This window comes from Vigna unguiculata, chromosome 2 (genome assembly GCF_004118075.2).
Source record: "Vigna unguiculata cultivar IT97K-499-35 chromosome 2, ASM411807v1, whole genome shotgun sequence".
Lineage (NCBI taxonomy): Eukaryota > Viridiplantae > Streptophyta > Magnoliopsida > Fabales > Fabaceae > Vigna > Vigna unguiculata.
Genome location: NC_040280.1, coordinates 12,594,316 through 12,616,699, shown reverse-complemented (window position 1 = coordinate 12,616,699; position 22,384 = coordinate 12,594,316). Strand labels below are relative to the sequence as shown.

Here is a 22,384-nt window from a genome sequence, read left to right as displayed (position 1 = left end):
TCGAGAATTTTTTATTTTTCACTCTTAGAATTATGTAAAACAATCTTCAATAAAATAAAAAGTAACTTTTATAATCATGCTTCGTGTTGTCCAGCTAACAATCTGATTTTGACTACAGAAAATTAGTTTTAACCATCTCAAGAAGCTAACCTTTATTTCTTAGTTTCAATTGTTAAATTCAGAATTTCCTTTGAGTTTTGATTCTCAGGTATAATCTAAGCCATGACTTCCCCTTGCAACATCCATTTCTGTAAGATTATCCCCAGAACAAGTCTTGCAAATGGGATACTGGTAAGCATCATTATTCGGTCTTTTTATAGTGAAGTTGATGTTCCTTTTAGTAGCATCAAATGAAATGAGACTTCTTTATCAATTTTAGTTTGTTATTGATTACAAATGTTATAATATGTATAAAAGCAAACTTGAATCCTGTATCTCTGCATGCCTGATCCATGCTCATGAAATACCATTATTTTTCTTATCTTTTGGTAATGATATTGATAAGATAGGAATTTGGGGTTTTACGAAGTCATGCATGTGAGTTTCATCATTCTTGCTAAAATCAGAATCTTGCAGAAACTTCCAAAAAATTTCACTACAAAATATGGAGATGGAATTTCAGATCCGGTGTTTCTCAACCTTCCAGATAACACTGAATGGAAAATATACTGGACTAAGCATGAAGGTGAGATTTGGTTTCGGGAGGGATGGAAGGAATTTGCAACACGCTATTTTCTAGATCATGGTGACTTGGTGTTGTTTAAATATGTGGGAATTTCTCGTTTTGATGTCCACATATTTGACAAAAGTGCCGTCGAAATAGACTATCGTTCCCACTTCACTCATGACAATCCTGTTGATTCTGTTGAAACTTTGGATGAACAATGTGATGATGGAACGGACAACATTGTGTATAATAGTGATGATTCTGAGGAAAATTTGGATGAGCAATGTATCCGAAGCCCCAATGGGGTAAACTTGCATCAGGATGATCAAAGTAGGAGTGCTGGTTTTCAAAAGCCAAAATTTACGAAGCAGAAGTTAGATGGTATGAATGTCAACATCTGATCATTATGTGTATCAATTAACTTTTGGAAACCAACTTTTCATAACCTACTGATGACATGTTCGATTTTTCAGGAGAAAAGGGAAAAAGCATCTTTGATGATGAATGCCCAAAAGTGGAGCAATCAACTTCCTTGGTTTTAAACAGAGCGACGACTTCTAAATCAATGCATCCTTCTTTCAAGCTTGTTGTGTTGCCATCCTTTATCATTTCTGATTCCCTGGTGAGCATTTGTGATGACTTATCTTGTTATGTTGCAGCAGAAATATAATCCTCAAGAGTGTACATTTTTACTTTGTAAAACAAACATCCCAGGTTATTCCATCAGAATTTTCAGAACAATATTTGAAGAAGACACGTGCAGTTGTCCTCCTTGAGGTCACGGATGGGAGAAGTTGGCCTGTAATTTTTTCTGCTCCTAGAATTATTGCTGGATGGAAGAAATTTGCATCAGAAAATAATTTGAGAGTGGATGATGTCTGTGTGTTTGAGCTGATAACGAAGATCCAGAGTCTGGCCTTCAAAGTTTCCATTATCCCATATGCAGGAAAACCAACCACACCCATTTCACATGGTAATCCTTTATTTTATTTTTGGAAAATCATATTTTAACTCCCACAATTTGATTCTCATTTTGTACTCTGTGATTAGTGTGGAATATTCATTAATGTACTACTATCTTTTCTTTTAAAAGAATCAATGTCCAATACTAAATCACATCAGAAAATACAAAATGAGAGTTAAATTGTAGAAGTCAAAATATCATTGTGCTTTATTTTATCTAATCTGAAGATAATTATACTTTTTGAGAATAAAATGAACATTGTAGCTGTGAATTGAAATTCCAACACAGGATTTTAAACAATTACTGTGAAAGAAAAATCTGATTCCTGTGAAATTGCAAATATAGATCATTCAAAAAGCAGAAAAGTGCATCCTCCAATTAACTCTAGAGGGTGGGAGTTCAAGTGTAAGAACTTTAGTAGGAAAACGTGAAGAAGGCAGCGAATTCTCTTCAGAAAATCCCTTTTTCATGAGCACTCTAAGTTGGCAAGGAAACACAACGAGATGCCCGGTGAGGTTTAGTTAAGCAAGCACTAGTTGTGGAATTTCATAATGTGATGTTGTTTTATGTTGTTCTAATAATTGTTAACATGTACGTATGTAACTTGATGCAGCGTGTGCCGAGTAAGTTTGCGAGAAAGTATTTGGTAGGCGTGAATCATGATTGCATAATGATGCAGTTCAGGAATATAGTGTGGCCGGTAACGGTTGTATTAACTAAAAGTGATTTATCAGGCACGCTTTCTGCTGGGTGGCCCATGTTTTCAAGAGCAAATAAACTGCGAGCAGGAGATGTTTGTATCTTTGAGTTGGTCAACAGAGAAGATATAACACTTGATGTTCATGTTTTTAGAGATCATATTGAGGTAATGCATTAACAGCTCTTTCTATATATAACCTCGTAACTTCACTTCTTTACAATGACTTTGCTGTTGTTAACACCTCAATATCTCACCTTGTTGGGTCTTTAGAGGATTCCTAACACAACCATGAGACGTATGTCAAAGGATTTAGTATCTACCTTTTCTCTATATTTTTATCATCTTTCCTTGTCTTATTATCATGGTTTCCATCGTTATGTAAGATCTAATCGTTACAATGGGAGATTTTAAAGGAAAAACTGTTTGTTCTTTCTTCTTGAAAGATTAATTAGGAACAGATCCTATTTTCAAATTGATTTTTTCCCATGATATGATTATAATTTATTTCTTTTAAGGATAATAGCAGAACAGATATAGATGGATGGAGTGATTATTGATTTATTTTAAACATAATAACTAGAGATAGTAAATAAACCTGTTTTCGTGGGTATCGTGCAAATCCGTCCCCGTTTTGACGGGGAATTCCCGTATTGACTGGGTATGGGTATGGGTATGGGTATGGGTATGGAAAATCTCTGACTTTTTCAATTAGGTATGGGGATGGGTATGGGGATGTACATATACCCGTCATAATACCCTTCCCTGCCATATCTCTGTCTCCGTTTAAATTTTTAAAATATTCACAATTAATTAAGTAATCTTATATATATATATATATATATATATATATATATATATATAATTTTTTTCTATTTTTTATTTCTTCTAATTATTTAGTTTGTCATGAAACTCATTCGCATCTCCATTATATTTTTCATCTTATCATAACCTTTATGTAATTATGTTAAAATGATGTATGTCAATTAAAAATTTTGTATGCCTCACATTTGAATATTTCAATTATTTTTTTACTATTTTTATTTATTATATATTTTTCTTGCACATGAGAATGTTTAATACTCTCAATTTAAGGTAATATAAAAAAATTCTTTACTTATTATTATTAATTTTTGTTTAATTTAAAGAACTCTTTTGTTTCGTTAAAATAATTTTTGTTTTTTTTTCAACCATTGGGTACGTATGTTGATATTTGAAAAATTTTCTTATATCTCTAAGGTATTTTTCATCTTATTATACCCTTAATTATACATTTGATTTCCTTTATGCGATTTCTTTCAATAGTTTCTTAAATTATTTTTAAGACACACATTTGTTAACTTTTTAATATTTTTATTTATTGTTTATTTTCATCATGTAGAATAATATTTCGATATATTCTATCTAATTATCTTTTATTTTCTAACTCATTATCAATCATACTGTAATTTTTTTACTTTAATTGTATAAATAACTTTTATTTACTGCAATATAAAAATTTAATGTAATTGCCATGAATATTTTTTTTGTCACTATTCAACATATATTGGAGTTCAAAACATACAAAATCTATGTCAAAATTTTATTATTATGTTTATTATTTGATTTTTGTGTCATTTTGATCAAGTGATGTATTATAACTTGTATTAGTGTATAAAAAAAAGATATTCATTAGAATTTAAAAAATTGAAGTAAACAAACATTTAAAAATATTTTAATTTGAATATTTGTTTTCCTTTTATAATTTTTTAAATATTTTTTAATTTTATCAACTAAGTTTCATTAATTTTTGTAGTTTGCAAATTTAATAAATGTTTTGGTTCTCATGAAATTTTATTTGGTATTCTAATCTAAAATGTAAACAATTATAATTTATTTCAAAGTATTTGATATGGAAGAAACAATCATCCTCCTAATTTTGAATATTTGATAATATTATGTTTTTTTACCGTAATTTGTTTTTTTTATAAAAATTAATATTGAAATATTTAGAAAACGGGTACGGGTATGGGTACGAGATTATACCCATTACCTAGTGGAGATGGGGATGTGACAAAAGTTTGATACCCGTTGGGTTTGGGTATGGGGATGAGGATGATTTTTTTTTTACGGGGATGGATATGGGATAGCGAAACCCGTCCCCGCCCCGTTGCCATCCCTAATAATAACAAAAGAAAAAATATATCTAGATAGAGTTTGTGCTATTGATTTTTGCAAATTAATTACTTATATACTAATGTAAAGTTAACGGAATACTATAATGAGTGCAATAAATTGGATTTATTTAGTTCTATTTGTTTAACGGTTTAAATGTTCAGTGCTCTGAATTCTTTCGAACAAAATTTACTATAAACTAAAAATTAAAATTGACTGTAATTAAAAAAAAGGCTTAAATACCTTTTTGGTCCTCATTTTCGTAGTGTTTATTGCGAATGGTCCTCATTTTCACAAAATGTTTAAAATGGTCCTCATTTTTACCGAATCTTTAGAATGGTCCTCATTTTCGCAATTCGTGTTTTATTTGGTCCTTTTCTGTAACGTCGTTTAAATCATTAACGGAGCATTGTACATGTGGCACGATTTGTATTAGGGTGTATTACGTGTACTGTACAGGTGGCTTAATTAGATATTTGGGGATAAATAAGTGAGCTAGGGTTTTGATAGGGAATGTTTGGGCAGTTGGTGAATTTTGGCAATCTTGTTCCTCCATTCCCAATTGGTATTGCTGCAATCTTCTTCTTCCTGCAATCCCATTATATAGGTATGTTATGGTCCCAATCTTGTTCCTTTATCTCTGGTTGTAATCGTTGGAGGCAACCGTGTTATATCACTTCGTGCACTATTGGTGGTTCAACGAGAAATGAATTAACCCCGATTTGTAGTTGTAGAGAGATGACTGCTTTGAGGATGGCAAGAACTCCAAAGAATATTGGTAGAAAATTTTGGGTACAATCTATTTTTATTTTTGTGTTAATAATAAATTGGTTTTAATTTTTGGTTTATTGATTTACAGAATAGTGGTTCCAATAATGTGGGCTGCAACTTTTTAAAATGGTGGTGTTGATGAAAAGGATGTCATCATCATGACACAAATGAGGCAGATTAATGATTTGGAGAAGTCATTTAAGGTTGCTGAGAAGAGGCTGCAATTAGTAATAGGGTTCACTTGAGTTGTTATTGTATTATTCGTATTGTTATTGTGTGTAATCTTTTAAAGTCCAATCTGTTTTGTGCTATTGTTAAATGAAGAAATGAATTAGTTTGATTATGTTGATATTAGTCCCAACATGTTCAAAATGACATCTTAATCTGAGCATTGAAGTAAGTGAAATTGATTTAAGTTTGGGAAAAATTAAATTGATATAAGTCTGGAAGAAGTTAAATTCATAACATTAATTCATCCTCATCAAAATGCACTACATCAATGTTTGACAAAAGTGAAACTGAACGAAATGGGGGACCACTGCTACAATCAATTACAAATAAAATAATGGGAACCATTACACCAACATCGACAACTGACAAACAAACCAACTAAAATAATACCCCACTGAACCCCACCTACAGACACAAACTACACAAAATCATGGAAGTAATTTAGAAACCATGCAGAACATCACAACAATCGAAAGACAAACAAACCCAAAAATAGAATTACGAAAACCCTAACCCATGAGCAAGCACAACCCATAAAACCCTGAACCCACTTACCTCGTTGATGATGATTAACTAGAAAATTGAAATGAAGAGTGCAACTGCAATCCAATGATGAAATGGCAAGTATTAGCTACTTCCTCTGCAAATCTGAACTCAAGAAAGACGAAGATAAAGAAATTTCCCTAATTGCAAAATTTCCCCTAAATTGAAAAATTAACGTTAATTAGCCACATGCACAGTACACGTAACACACCCTAATACAAATCGTGCCACCTGTACAATGTTCCGTTAATGATTTAAACGGCGTTACAGAAAAGGACCAAATAAAACACGAATTGCGAAAATGAGGACCATTCTAAACATTCGGTAAAAATGAGGACCATTTTAAACATTATGTGAAAATGAGGACCATCCGCAATAAACACTACGAAAATGAGGACCAAAAAGGTATTTAAACCTTAAAAAAAAACAAGTTCGTATGTTTATTGAAAGTATGGATTTTCTGGTAAACTCGGATGAAATACCTAAATTTTACTAATTTTTGTTCTTTATCTTACCTTTAGTTATTATGTTAGTTTGATTTTCTTATCGTATAAGTTAATTAAAAAAATACTTGTTTGGTTGATTTAGTAAACAATAAAAAATTATTTAGCATAAAATATTGGAAATGTATTAAAGATGAATACAATTTTTTTTTCATCTTTTGAAGATAATTCTTACCTAAAGTTTTCTTTGTCTTTCTTGTAGCATAATTTTATCTTTTAAAAGATCTTGTGTAGTTGTAGTCCTATTTGAGTAGCTCGATGAATCTAAGCTTTTATATAGATCTCTTATGTCTTGAATATTAGATTTATGTAATTGTCATAGTAGTCTTCATGTTTTCTTTCCATTCCCATTTCCATTCCCATTTTTATGAGCAACAATTCCATTTCCTTATCATATTTATCCACATTTACAAACTTCTCTATTAAGCAACCTTGATGATACAATCCTATCCAGGAAAGAGTATGATAGTTTTTGAATTTGAATTCTCAAGAGGAACGACATGAATAAATCAGAGAAGAACGCGGAATAAGACGAAGATGGAAGACGCCACAATCTAGCAGATTGATAAGTCAATTGAAGATTCGCCACAAAGATGTTAATCTTTGATAAGAACCGGAGGCCTAAGCCAAGAACAAAGAAAATCCTCTCTTTAATGAAATCAAATTCAATATATGACTAAAATGTGTCTATATTGTTTTTGGTACCTCTATATATAGGCACATAAGTTTAAGCAAACCTAAGAACCCTACAATAAGGTCCAAGTCCAAAACATAAAAACATAAACTAATTTATAAAAGAAAGCTCAAAGCCCAAAAACATAGAACATAATTAATTTCTAAGAGGAAACCCAAAGTCTAAAAACATAAACTAATTTTCCTAAAAACTATCCTTCAAATGTGCTTCAAGCCATGATCTTTATATTCCTTAAATTTCAGATTGTTTGTAGCATAAGGAGCTTTGAATAGTTTTGATCTTCCAATCACTTGCTCCTTGCCCTTGTCATAAGTCCCTTAAATTGTAATGGTTCATCTTCAAGTTCTTCTTCTATGGAATCTTGGGATAATCCTCTATCATTCCCTCATTCTTGAAGAGAATTTGTCCTCAAATTTGTACCACTTGAAGTTTAGGAGATAGTCCTCTATCATACCCTCCTTCTTAACATGAATTTGTCCTCAAATTCGTCTCACTTGAAGATTCCTTATCATTCTCCCCTGTTTGAAGAGAATTCGACCTGAATTCGAGAAGGTCATACGCACAAACACAAACATAAATCAAAGACACAAATATAAAATAAAATAAAATAAATAGAAATTCTACTAAAATGAGATGTGGATCATGAAAGAGGCCAATCTCTTATTATCAAAGATTTTGGAGGTCTGCCTTCAGGGTCAAATACCCACCTGCACAAATCATCAAACAATTTTAAATTAAAGATAAAATGCTCAAAGAAAAGAAATGGAATATTGCTCAAACAAACAACCCAATTATAGGTATGACTTTGATCACCCATAGGTTTGTTAGAAATGGGTAAACAAGCTAATTCATGACCATATATTTCTAAGCTTGTGTCTTTTTTTATCATCATTTTGTCTTCCCATTGTTGATCTCCTTGTTGCTTGATGAACAAGTCTTCCCTAAGTATCCTTTCTTCTTTTCATTGTTGATGCCATTGCTCTTTGATGAATAATTTGTCCATAGGCAATAAAATAATAAGAGAAAAGTTAGTACATTTTTTTATTGACAATTCATAATGCTCTCTTATTTATTTCTCTTTTTCTCTCTTTTCTTCCTTCTCTCTTTTTCTACTCTTTTCTTTCTTTTCTTTTTCTCGCTCTTCTTTCTTTTTTCTCTCTCTCCTTCTTCTTTCTCCTCTCTCTCGCTCTTTTCTTTCTCTTCTTTTTCTCTCTTTTCTTTCTCGTCTCTTTCTCTCTTTTCCTTTGCTTCATTTTCTATAAGTGTTTCCTTCTCATGGGCTCTTTTTAGCTTTTGCTCTTGCCTTCTTTTCAATACATCTAATTTTTGCATTGTCCTTTCTTCCTCCTCTCTCAAGTATGAAATTTAGTTCTTGAGGTATTCATAATTCATGGTAAGGGTGGGCATGGATTGGATAATTAGATATCCGCTCCAAATCCAATTTGAATCTAAATATATGGTTCAGATTTTGATCCATATCCACTTTTTTGTTGAAAAAACAATTTGGATATTTTAAAATCTATATCCAAATATTAGGATCAAGTTAGATATCCTTATCTAAATATTTGGATCAGTTAAGAATCTAGATTTATTTCTAAATTCATTTTTAATGAAACTTAACTTTTTATAAATTTAATTTTAATTTTTAATTTTTAATTTTAATTTTAAATTTATATTTTAAAAATAAAATAATTATTTCATCCAATACATAAATATTTTTAAAAAAAGTAAAATAATATATAAAATAATAAAAATATAAAAATATTATAAATTTAATAGTATTAAAGATTAAAAATAATATATTATTTAAATTCTTAGCATTAAAAAAAATTAAAATCATATAATTGTCCATATAAAATCATTTAATCTTTTGGTAATGAAAATTATTATAAAGTCATTACGTCCTCATACAATATCACTAACATTAAAAAATAACAAATCCAAAACACTATAGAGTTCATGGCAATTTTAACAGTCTCTTCAAATAGAATGCAACAACACCCATTCGATTACAAAGTTCAAAATCTCTTCCATGGCTCATTAACTCAAACTCATTATCAATATCTCACAACCATCTATATATGAAGCAACTGGAGTTGGCATCAATCCACTTGACTTGTGATTTATCTGAAACATGAACGAATTAATAAAGAAATTTAAATAATCTATTCCAATGATAGATATAATAACAAATTCATATGTCAAGCAATAACAACATAAGTTAATGCATCACTCAATCATTTTATCTCTACCCACCAATTCTAATAAAACTAACACATTTTTTGTGACTTATAAATGTTGTTCCATCAAAGTGTCATGTTAGAATACAACTTAAGGTTTTAAGAAAATCACTAAACAATAGAATACAAGAAAGAGAAGTTATTCACATGAAAAGGGAACTCCATTCATTACTTACTAATTGCAAGAGGCATGGGGCGTGAGCTTTAACTCAAAGAAATTATACTGTGGTCATCATCTTGTTGAGAAACCAACTCTTTAAGAAATAAAAAAAAAAATTATCATTAGTTAATACATATTTAATTATAATATTATTACATAATTTAAACATCAAAATACCTTGGTCAACAAATTGAAGCTCTTCAAAATCATAGTCTAACAATGATGGTGAATGTGTGTCTTTCAACCAATCCTATGTACAAATAAGTGCCTCCACCTTTTGTTGTGATAAAGAACTTCGATATGGATCAAGCACTCTTCCTCCCGTGCTAAATGCATACTCAGATGCTACCGTAGAAACAGGCATAGCTAATAGCTCTCGTGCTATGTTTGACAAGATTGGAAATCTACATGAATTCATTTTCCACCAATGAAGAATGTTCAAAGTTGTTTCACCAAGCTCTTCCTCTAAATACTTTTGAAGTTCAGATTTGTTTAAAGAGGTTCCTGTTGTTTGCAAAAACTTATTCCGACCATATGGATCATGCTTATAATTGGGTACTTCAACATGTGTTTGTTGTGTGTCATTTTCAGCTCCCCCATTTCGACTTTTATATTCATCAAACAACAACTTTAAGGAAGTATCAAGCCGTGACTTTAACACCCATCCATCATTTGTCTTTTCAGGATCAAAAAGTTGATCAATTGCCCAATTCATATAACTCATCTTGTATCTAGGATCTAAGACAACAGCAATTAACAACAATATATTGAACTTGTTAGGTTCACCCCAATATTTCTCATATTTTTTTCTCATTTTTTCAGCCATCTTATATGTAGCACTACTTGTAGCATTGGACTTTAGGAGATGATTGATCCCATTCCAAATTCCTACCACTTCTAACATGTAGATATTACTAGTAACATAAGAGTTACCTGAGATGCGCAAAGTAGCTTCATAAAAAATGCTCAAGAAAGGTAGAATAGACTCAACATACTCCCAATCTTCATGAGAAGGCAATCCAATCCCCTTTCCTAACTCATTAGCATATTTTGTATCATAAAACTCAAGCTCAACAAATGCCATTTTATGCTTGAAAGCAGCATCTAACATCAAATATGTTGAATTCCACCTTGTTTCAACATCCAAGCAAATATGACCTTTATATTCAATCTTTTGTCTTTCAACACACTCTTTGAATTTTATAAATCTAGAAGGAGATGATCTAATATATTTCACTGCAGCACGAATTCTTAAAACAGAGTTATCAATCTCTTTTAGACCACTACTCACAATTAAGTTCAAAATATGTGCACAACAACGCATATGAGTATAGTCACCTTTCAAAACCGAGTTATTCCAAGACAATAGTCTTTTCTTCAAGTGTTGAACTCCCGTGTCATTTGATGTAGCATTATCTACTGTCAAGGTCAAAACACGACTCAACCCCCATTCATGCAAGCATGACTCAACAAATTTAGCCATGGCCTCTCCAGTATGACTTATTACTTGACGGAAATTCAAAATCCTTTTATGCAAATTCCAATCATTGTCGATGAAGTGGGCTGTTAAACACATATAACTTTGATTTTGAGGTGAAGTCCATGCATCAGTAGTGAGACAAACTCTTTGACAATGTTGAGAAAGAAAATCCTTCAAATATATCTTTTTTGCATTCCATAATGTCACAATATTCCGTGATATGGTATAACGTGATGGGATCTTAAATCTTGGCTGCAAAGCATTTGAATACCTCCTAAAAGCAACATGCTCTACAAATCGAAAGGGGAGTTCAGCTTCCACAAACATTTTTACCAGTTCTTCTTGACAAAGTTCTTGGTCAAATCTACCATAAGGAGAGTTAGTATTTCCATCAATTGTTGAAGATGAACCTACTTTTTGTCTCTTGTTTACTTCTTTATTGGGGTTATTTGGACATCTCAACACATGATTACGCATTGCAGTTGTTCCTTTCTCATATCGAATAAGGATATCACAATACTTGCATTGAGCCCTTTTATCCGATTTTGGTTCTAGTTGAATGAAATGATTCCAAGCTTCTGATCGATTTTTCCGTCCCTCATGAGAAGGGGGTCCCATATTTGCAGAGCCACTAACAATTGATGGAGTAGAAAGTGCATGTTCAATTGGTTTTGAGACGGAACAATCATCTTCATCCATAGTTACCACTGTATCTGATAAGAAAAGATAATCAAGTTACTATCAATAGTTAATAGTTTGAAAGTCTCCTGTCCTACAAAAAATAAAAGCGTAAAACATAAATAATAAGAGTAATACATCTTAAAATTAAAGACGTAAAAGAAAAATAGAAATACTAAAACAATGCTTTGTATTTACGGACCAACTCGAATTTATTTTCAATGAACTTAAACTTAAGAAACTAGATTTGGTACATTGAAAAAAAAAATTACTAGTATAAATACAATTGTTAATTAGAGTTATATATATATATATATATATATATATATATATATATATATATGTTTTTTTTATTCCTCTTAAAATTTTAAATGTTCATAATTCAAATAAATATGTTTTCTTAAACTATAGCTGTGATTATGAAGAAAGTTAGAAGAAAAATATGACCAAAGTTGTATCGGAAAACAGAATTATGTGGACCAAAACCATCATTCAAAAGCCTACCTACCATAAGTAAAACAAACAATCTTAATTTGATAGTTGAAAAAACCACATAAGACTTATAAAGTATGTTAATGACGAAATGATGATAAAGATGCCCAATTCAAAATGAATACTTTCAATTATTTTGTAATTATATATGGATTAAAAAACATTTTTAAGAGTTAAAGAAAAAAAAAAACATATTTTAGTAATTTGTCTTATATTCTCAAACACAGTAACTAAAAACAGCACGGTAATGTTGACAACTCTATTCTTTTAAGTATATAATTAACATTCGATGATAGAAGTCATGTGTATAAAAAAAGATCAATCGAAGAATTTAATCTCTTAAATAATTTACTCAAACAAACTCTTGACCAATTACACATTAGCCACCCAAAAGAATGCAATAAACTGCTCGTAAAACTTTTGATCCAACTTGGCCAATTCTAGAACCTTTTTTTTTATTACTATTTTCAATGTGCACCTGAATTCTGATTAGTAATATTTAATAACAGCACAGAGGACCCCAAAAAACAGAACGATGGTAAAAAGTATTGAATTCTGAGATTTTTTGTATGCTAGCTTTCAAGAGAAATAGTGCTCACTTACCGTAAAAAGCTAATACAAGCTCAGCAGAAGGACTCTCTGTTTCTGTTTTGTTGCAATCTTCATTTCCAGTGAAGAGCCTTGCATGTCGTTGCTCATCCCTTAAATTTTCAGGACTCAGATTGAGATGGGATTTTAGTTTTCAAGACCTGGAAGGAACTAAAGAAAACTTTTTTCAGACAATTCACTGTGGAAATTTCAGCAGCAATTATCAGATTATGCAACAACAGGTGAGGCTTGGATCAGATAACACCTGCATACAAGAACTTTTTCCTGTTTTTCATCAAAAGGGTATGGTTGCATGGACCAAATAAAAAAAAATGCAGTTATGAATATGCCACTGAAATCAAGCATGTATTGTATTTTTAAGCACAAGATGAGAGTACAACCATAAATACTAGTCAAATAAGTGAGAGAACCTCAAGGCTTTATAAAGTACTTTATCCTACTTAATGTGAGGTAGTCCTTTCCGTGACCCAACCCTCAACAAGGGCACTAATTGTTGGGACTAAAACAAAAGAGGAGAATCCAATCCAAAATTTGGAAATTGTTCATTCATCTATTCAATTGTTTTTTAAAGGCATTGTTGTGTTTATTTTGGTACAAGGCCACATGTATCTTCCTAAAAGACAATCCCATTCGAGTAGGATAAAAACATAGTCAAGTGTGAATTCATCCAAACATAACAAAATCTGAATAAAACTTCTTCAGTAAAATACAATGGGAGCAAAAGGAAGGGACACATAGTACTTACAAAGCGGAAGAAAACCACCACTGCTAAAGCACAAACCTCCAAGTAAGATATGAAGACCACTTCTAGCAGTTTTCTGCACAACAAACAAAGGCTGTATTATCCATATGCCTCTAACAAAATCAATAGGGAAGAAGAAACATATAGATACACACACAACACAAGGAAGTGTAACAAAACGAAAAGAAAGTAATAAAGTTGTTTGATCACTTTATGCATGAATCGACAATCAAAACAAATTCTAGAGACCAAAGCACCCTATACAAGCATTACGTTTGAATCACAGTGCTATTTTAATGCTAAAAACAGTTGTCCAAAAGGAATATATCCACCTTGTTGTGCAAAGACAAGTGACATACTTTTTTCTTATATGTGCACACATAAAGTCTTATAGAAACAAACAACCATAAAATGAACACACTTCACAGTATACACCACATCGATAAATGGCTGACCATTCAATTTTAATAATTAACAACCTGGGATGCAATATACACTTCACAGTATAAAAAAATCTTTTATACTCAAGTATTATAAAACAAGTTGTCCTACCAAATTTGAGTTGTGAAAGTGCAGAAAACAGACCTGAGATGCAGTCAGTGTTGGGTACCAATTCTCGACCAAAATGCAGTGTGGATCAAAACGCATGGGATTCTTTCTCTAAAACCAAATCAAACAAATGAATGAATAAACTTAAATCTAGATAAAATAGAAGAGAAACGGGAATTATTGGAATGGAGAAGAGAGAAACGCAGCAGTATGATTCTTTCTCTAAAATCAAATCAAACAAATGAATGAATAGACTTAAAATAGATAAAACAGAGGAGAAACTAGCAACATTATTAAAATGGAGAAGAGATTCAAATACCTTCAATCACTCAACCGTAGTGTTCTCGAAATTTTGAGGGTGAAGCAAGAAGAAGCAAGAAGAAGCAGAGGAAGAGAGGGTTTAGGGTTTTCGAAAATTTGGGGGTGAAGCACAGATGAAGCTAGAAGAAGCAGAGGAAGAGAGGTTCTCTAGATTTTGGGGGTTAGCAAAGAAGAAGAAGGGATTTAGGGTTCTCAAAAAATTTTAATCTGGAACATTGAAATTAGGTTCAGATTATTATTTTTATCTGAATATAATCTGATTTAAAATTTGGATTCTTTTTATTTTTAGTTTATATAACTAAAACAGAAATCCAATCTGAAAAAGTTTATAAAATACAGATAAAAGAAAAATCCATATATAATTAAATGGATTAATAATGGAGCAAAACAGATCAAAAAGAGAGCAGATTAGAAAAACTAAATTTTTTGCCCACCCCTAATTCATGGGACTTGCATCCCCATTAGGACATTGATGAGTTTCATGCCCATAGTCTTCACATTTGGAACATCTTAGTGTACTTGTCTTTGGCAATGTGATAAGTGCCAAAAATGAGTAATTTTCATATGAAATGAGGGCACCTATGTTCTTAATTTGTGTTTATATCATGATTGATTCTCCCTAAATCTAGAAAAGAATGAGCTTCCAAGTTTTTGTTGAAAAGAAGTCACTTGATCTCTGTTTTGTGTAAATTTCAGGTACAATAGAGTAGAGAGAGGAAAGAACTTAAGAGAAGCAAAGGAGAAAGCAAGAAATAGAGAAAATAGGGAAGAAATGTTGTCAAGGTCGCTCAAACCAAAACATGCTCGCTCAAGCTAAAGCCACTGTCGCCATTCTCGCCTAAGCGATGCAGGACCTCGCTTAAGCGAGCGCTCGTGCAGTGGAGACCATCTCTTACCGCCATTCTCGCCCAAGCGAGATCTGATGCTGCCAATCTCGCCTAAGCGAGACCCTTTCTTCAACTCGAAGTACTCTTGCTTGCCTAAGCGAGATCTTTGCTTCAACACTTCTCGTCTAAGCGAGAGGCTTTCTTTAGCATGAAGAATTATGTCTCGCTCAAGCGAGACTCAGGTAGCTTGAGCAAGACCTTCGTGGAGTATAAATACTCCGTGAATCAGAAAGTGAAAGGCAGTTGGAATTTTGGAGAAGAAACTCACACGTGAAGATCTTGAGAGCTGCAATCACGAAAGCAGAACACAGTTTCTCATTTTCTTCTTCTTCTTCTTCTTAGCTCTTAGGATTTTGTTGGCTACCATGAGTGGCTAATCTTCTCCTTTGGGATTGAATGTAATCTACTCAAACTTGGATGTAATCTGGTGATATTTATATATAGCATTTCTGTTTTACTCAATATTGGTATTATTCTTCTGTTCTTAATGCTTGATTCTATTTGATCAATAGATGTTTTGATTTTGATTTATAAATCTGACTGGAAAGTATTTCTGAAAATCTGATTTGAACAATGATACTTGATATACTATGATGCTAGGAATAGATCTCAATATATCAATTGCTTTTAACACTCAACCGTAATGCTGGATAGTTTGTTGAATATGTGAGGAATCAATATTCAGAGAACTAATCTTATGAATTTTATATGCGAGGGATCTGTATAAATGATTTTTGAGTGTGCATCAATATTGGTATTTTCAGGTGTTATATATTATATTCATCTAGATTACAAACAAGGGAGATAGATGAAATTCAATCCCAGATTTTCTTATCGATCTTTTATCTAAATTTTCTTCTTTTACTGTATTCTATTTATGCAAATTGGTTTAACTAGAATTTTTTTATATATATGTTGATTGAGATAATTATTTATTTTAACTGAATCCGTTCCTCGTGGGTTCGACACTCCTACTTTAAATCATTATACTACAGTTGACTTTTGGTACGCTTGCCAAGAGACCAACACAATGATTTTCTATCAGGATTGTGCTTCCATTTAATACTAGCAATCTTACCATTTAGCTTTATAATTCTGGATTCCAAGGCATTGCCGTCCTCTACCAAGGCCTCATAAACACTAGGTGTATCACTACGTGTCACTCTCTTGGTACATTCAAGTCCTCTAACCAAATGATCTTGGTTAGGAGTATAATAAAATATATTTAGGACCTCACCACTCTTCTAAGTGTTTCACTCAAATTCTCACTCGTGTATCACACTTATAGGTTTTTTTTCTTAAATGTACTCTTTTGCCCTTTATCACTCAAATTCCCTTTAGTGCTTGGAAAAGAGCTCTAGTAGCTTAAGCAAAGAGTGAACAAACAATGTGAAAAATGTTGCGAAATCCAAATCTTGACTCCAGAGATCAAAGAAAATACAAAACTCTAGACAAAACTTCAAGAAATTTTAAAGACACAACACAAGAAAATTAAAATTAGAAAATAATAGGACTACCAAAGAGATTTAAAGGAGACAACACGGAGACTCTAAGAGAAAGACTGATTGCAAGTAGATACCAATAAACAACAAATAAAATTGCAACAAAAACTTGTGTTGAACTCCCCTTTTTTTTGGATCCTTTTTTTTAATATATATTTGTTTCCTTTTGACTTTGATCCACAATTTTTTTTGTTTTTTTTTTTTGCAGTTTAACACAAAAACAAACTAAACAATTTATCATTCAAACCCTCATACTCATGTAAATCAAAGTAAGTGCACTTGCAAATCCCAAACAAAAAAAATCCACGAATCAAATGTAGAAATACACAATTTAAACAGAGAACAGAAAAGAAAAAAAATACGCAAAATAAAAAAAAATTCAACCAAATTGGAAACAATCTTAGGGGTTTTACTCCATACAAATAAACAAACAAAATTTAAAATAAAACACAAAACAAGCAGACATTGAAAAATTGTAGTTTTTTTTTTCATATGACAGAAAAATAACATAGAAGAGGAAATCCAAACCAGAACCTTGCTTTAGATACCAGATGATACGATCTTATCCATGAAAGAGTGATCGTTTCTGAATTTGAATCCTCAAGAGGCACAACACGAATAAATAAGAGAAGAACGCATAATAAGACAGAGATGGAGGATGCCACAATATAGCATATTGACAAGTCAAGTGAAGATTCACCACAAATATGTTAATCTTTGATAAGAACCAGAGGCCTAAGCCAAGAACAAAAAAATCTTCTCTTTAATGAAATTAAATTCAATATATGACTAAAAAGTGTCTACATTGTTTTTGGTACCTCTATATATAGACATATAAGTTTAAGAAAACCTGAGAACCCTAAAAGAAGGCCCAAACCCAAAACATAAAAACATAAATTAATTTATAAAAGAAAGCCCAAAGCCCAAAAACATATAACATAACTAATTTCTAAGAGGAAACCCAAAGTCTAAAAACATAAACTATTTTTTCTAAAAACTATCTTTCAAATGTGCTTCAAGATCTTCATATTCTTTGAATTTCATACTGATTGTAGCATCAGGAGCCTTGAATAGTTTTGATCTTTCCAATCTCTTGCTCCTTGCCCTTGTCATAAGTCCTTTAAATTGTAAAGGTTCATCTTCAAGTTCTTCTTCTGTGGAATATTGGGATAGTCCTCTATCATTCCCTCATTTTTGAAGAGAATTTGTCCTCAAATTTGTACCACTTGAAGTTTAGGATATAGTCTTCTATCATACCCTTCTTATTAACATGAATTTGTTCTCAGATTCGTTTCACTTGAAGATTCTTTATCACTTTCTAAATATACCATGTGTGTGACTATTAATCTAATTATTTATATTATTTTCTTTCCATGAAGTGCTAAGCCTCTAGGGTGATTTTGCTTTCCTAATAGAGTTTTGAGGTTAGATGTAATAATTTTTTTTGTTTTTTTATTATTGTTGTGATTCATTTTTATTTATGTATTCTATCTTTTAATCAAGTAAAAATAATAATTTTTATATTGCAGCAAGTTAGCAAGGTGTTAACTATATGTAACATAACTATCATACACATAAAAGGGTTTACAACATTAAATCTACATAACATAAAATTCAACTAAACTCGTTCAAATTACTCTTTCGGACTAAACATCTAAAAGAAATCTCTACAACAATTTTGGCTTGAAGACGTAGACGTAGATTAAAGACTACCAATAACAACACTTTGTAAAATATTAATACTTTATAGTTCATTTTAAGTGTTGACTTTAAAGTGGTGGGCTAAACAATAAAAACATTGCCTATAGTAATATATAGTCATAAGAACATTGCTTAAAAATTTTGTTTAGATAAATAATTTTTTTTCAACTGAAAAGTTTTAAGAGTGAAAAGGTAGTACTTTTCATTTAAAATGACAATATAAAATGGATCATTTAGAAACAAACAAATAAATAAAAAATCGTTGCGCTCTATCTCAGTCCCATGTACACCCTCACCTTTTCTTTTCTTTGCATTCAAAAGAAGAAACAAACAAATTTCTTTGTGGAGAGACTTCTCCATCATGTACTATATTCACGTTTCAATTATGAAGATATAGATAGATTTCTTTATGGAAGGACTTCTTTCTTCCTTTTTTTTTTGTTTTTATTATTTGTTTTTGTTTTTGTTATTGTTTTATTTTATTTTATCTTTTTTACTCTTTCTTCAAAATGAAATTCCACAATTTTCATCAAAAATATTTTTGATAAACTTAATTAAAATTAAAGAAAAGAAGAAAAATAATTAATCACCTATTCTTCAAGCATTTTTTTAAAATCAAAATTTATCTTCCTCGAATGAAATTTGGTGTTCACAACAACCCTGAAGATATTGGGCCTTGGGGCCTTTGATTGGGGTTATTTGGGCCTAGTTTTACGATTCCTCTATTATGCATGTGAATTTCATCATTCGTGCTAAAAACATAATCATTGCAGAGAAATTTCACTACAAATTATGGAGATGGAATGTCAAATCCAGTATGTCTCAACCTGCGAGATAACACTAAATGGAAATACACTAGACTAAGCATGATGGTGAGATTTTGTTTCAAGAGGGATGGAAGGAATTTGCAACACGCTATTCTCTTGGTCACTTGTTGTTTGAATATGTGGGAGTTTCTCGTTTTGATGTCCACATATTTGATGAAATTGCTCTTGAAATAGACTATCATTCTCACTTCACTCGTGACAACCTTGATGATTTTGGAACTTAAAGGCCTTTTATTCTACCAAGGATTTTTTTTGTTTGAAGTTTACTTAGATTTGTCTAGGATAGAAAAAAGGTTATATATTATTCTTCACTTGTTTTTCTCTTTAAATACGCTAGCACCATAATTTTTATTAAATAAAAACTATATAATCATGTTACACTTTACGTATTTTGAGAATAAACCCAAATTTTAAAAAATTCTCACCCAAAAGCTACCCTGAAAATTATTTACAACATAAATTTTTTCTCCGGCACATTCCTCAACTTCAATGTTGAAATCCTTTGCATTTGTTTGCGTCTGTCCGGTCGGAAATAGGTTTTCCGCAGCCAAAGATCTTTCGACTTCAACTTCAAAGCCTTCGGACAAGCTATAAAACAAATGGGAGAGTAACAAATCAAAGGATGTTCCCCATATCTATCCTTAACAAAGCTTCCAATGGTGAAGAAGAAACCGTGGCAAACGTACTCTTCATGCTTCTTTCAATATCAGTTGTCTATACTATGTATCTATCTCGATTGCAGGTTTAAGAATAAACAAATATCATCATATATACAATCATATTTCAAATAATATATTGCAATATTATATATAATACAAAAAAAAAAAAAACCTTGTTGAGAAAATAATATATATATATATGGTTAGAAAAAGAATATATTTGGAGCATACGCTAAAGAAATAGGTAGGACATTAATAATATTTTTGCGTTGGTATACCAACTAACTAACTAAATAAGCCTATAAAACAAACTGATCCCCGGTTTCTAATTTTAGCGAGTGGGTGGATGCCTGGTCTCCATTCCATCAGGTCCTAAGCTTCTGAGCCATAGAAATGAGTCAAATTGATAAAAGAAAAATGTGCTTCCCGAGACCCCAAATATATCTTCCTCAAAATTGGTTTGTTTTGGGAATATTTGTTTGCTGAAGATGAGTCGGAGGGCGTGAAAAAAGATATTAATTTTTGGCATTCATGAGTTTGAGCTTAGGAAGAGAAATCTTACAATAGAATAGAATAGAAGAGAAGAGAATCGGAGGGTAATGGAAGGATTGGATGGTTTGATAGAGAGGCTTTTGGAAGTAAGGAAGAACAGGGGGAAACGGATTCAACTGGTGGAGTCAGAAATTCGGAACCTTTGCAGCACCGCTAAAGATCTGTTCCTAAGCCAGCCGAACCTTCTGGAATTGGAGGCTCCCATAAACGTGTGTGGTGAGTTAATAATAATTCATTCATGCATTCATGTTCATATCATTCACAAACTCATTGATTGTTTCTTCAGGGGACATACACGGGCAGTATCCAGACCTGTTGCGACTGTTCGAGTACGGTGGTTTTCCGCCGGATTCCAATTATCTATTCCTGGGAGACTACGTGGACAGAGGAAAGCAGAGCGTGGAGACCATATGTCTGCTCCTGGCCTACAAGATCAAATTCCCAGAGAACTTCTTCCTTCTCCGAGGAAACCACGAGTGTGCCTCCATTAACAGAATCTACGGCTTCTACGACGAGTGCAAGCGCAGATTCAGCGTTCGTCTCTGGAAGATATTCACAGACTGCTTCAACTGTCTCCCCGTCGCCGCAGTCATCGACGACAAGATCCTCTGCATGCACGGCGGCCTTTCCCCGGACATGGACAGCCTCGACCAAATCAAAGCCATAGAAAGGCCTGTGGACGTCCCCGACCAGGGTCTCTTGTGTGACCTCCTCTGGGCCGATCCTGACTCCGACATCCGAGGCTGGGGCGAGAACGACAGGGGCGTCTCTTACACCTTCGGCCCCGACAAGGTTGCCGAGTTCTTGAAAAAACACGATCTCGACCTCATTTGCAGGGCCCACCAGGTGGTCGAAGACGGCTACCAATTCTTCGCCGACAGGCAGCTCGTCACCATCTTCTCAGCCCCCAACTATTGCGGCGAGTTCAACAACGCCGGCGCCCTCATGTGCGTCGACGAAACTTTACTCTGTTCCTTTCAGATCATCAAACCCTTGGGCTTGCGAGGAAAATTCACATGACAACACAACTTCATTATCCCACCACACTTTCTCTACCCATTCATCGCTTCAAACAACCCACACACCAATTTTTTATTTTTCACCCTTCAAAACACTGTATATATCCCTCTATCTAGGCACCACATCACCCATCTCTCCCTTATATATCGCGCTTTCGTTCTCTTATCCACGCAACTTTATTAGGATTAGTGCTTTTACGTTGAAGTAATCCTCTTCGAGTAATCTGTACCAGTAGTGGTAGATAGTAGTATCGTTTCATTTTCTTATTTATGGACTTCTATATATCCTTTTCTGAAACTTGTATAGAAGATTTTCTATTAACAGTGCACTTTCCACTGCTTTAGGTGCACTCTACTTCTTGTATATCATCTGCATGACTCCCATTACTAAGCTATTTTCTTTCAAACTTATTTTCTTTATTTGTATTTGGGGGCTTTTGGATAAATGAACGATCAAATAATACCATTGCAGTGCTTTTATATACTGTCAATCCCAATCCTTTCTTTTCACTTCAACCCGATACCTTTATCATAATAATATATGTCAATAGATATTAAATCCGAAAAGGAGAATGAGTTTTTCACTTGACAAAATTTTCTATAAATATAATTAAAATAGATTAATTTTTTTTTTTTAATTAAAATAAAATAATAAAGAAGTACTTTTTTTTTACTTAAATAAGTAATTTATCAAACTTTTGTTAAGAAAAACTTGTTAAAATATCGGAAAAAATTACAAACA

At 32.3% G+C, this 22,384-nt stretch overlaps 2 protein-coding genes across 2 annotated transcripts; both read left to right on the top strand.

Annotated features, from left to right (window-relative positions):
• Window positions 1-531: 531 nt before the first annotated feature.
• LOC114174485 (B3 domain-containing transcription factor VRN1-like) lies at window positions 532-2,888 on the top strand. Its single transcript, XM_028059326.1, has 5 exons — window positions 532-1,048; window positions 1,141-1,289; window positions 1,382-1,640; window positions 2,366-2,496; window positions 2,847-2,888. The coding sequence occupies exons 1-5, from the start codon at window positions 532-534 to the stop codon at window positions 2,886-2,888; spliced, it is 1,098 nt and encodes a 365-aa protein (XP_027915127.1).
• Window positions 2,889-20,441: 17,553 nt separating this feature from the next.
• LOC114174295 (serine/threonine-protein phosphatase PP1-like) lies at window positions 20,442-22,012 on the top strand. Its single transcript, XM_028059112.1, has 2 exons — window positions 20,442-20,839; window positions 20,910-22,012. Exons 1-2 carry the CDS (start codon window positions 20,671-20,673, stop codon window positions 21,641-21,643), a joined length of 903 nt encoding a protein of 300 aa, XP_027914913.1. The 5' UTR covers window positions 20,442-20,670; the 3' UTR covers window positions 21,644-22,012.
• Window positions 22,013-22,384: the final 372 nt, after the last annotated feature.

Bases quoted from the DNA above. Each gene is read 5' to 3' on its own strand.
- LOC114174485 (XM_028059326.1), top strand. From the start codon at position 532: ATGCATGTGAGTTTCATCATTCTTGCTAAAATCAGAATCTTGCAGAAA. The intron at 1,290-1,381 runs GTGAGCATTTGT...CAAACATCCCAG, and splicing joins TTATCATTTCTGATTCCCTG to GTTATTCCATCAGAATTTTC. The intron at 2,497-2,846 runs GTAATGCATTAA...ATTTCTTTTAAG, and splicing joins TTTTTAGAGATCATATTGAG to GATAATAGCAGAACAGATAT.
- LOC114174295 (XM_028059112.1), top strand. From the start codon at position 20,671: ATGGAAGGATTGGATGGTTTGATAGAGAGGCTTTTGGAAGTAAGGAAG. The intron at 20,840-20,909 runs GTGAGTTAATAA...TTGTTTCTTCAG, and splicing joins GGCTCCCATAAACGTGTGTG to GGGACATACACGGGCAGTAT.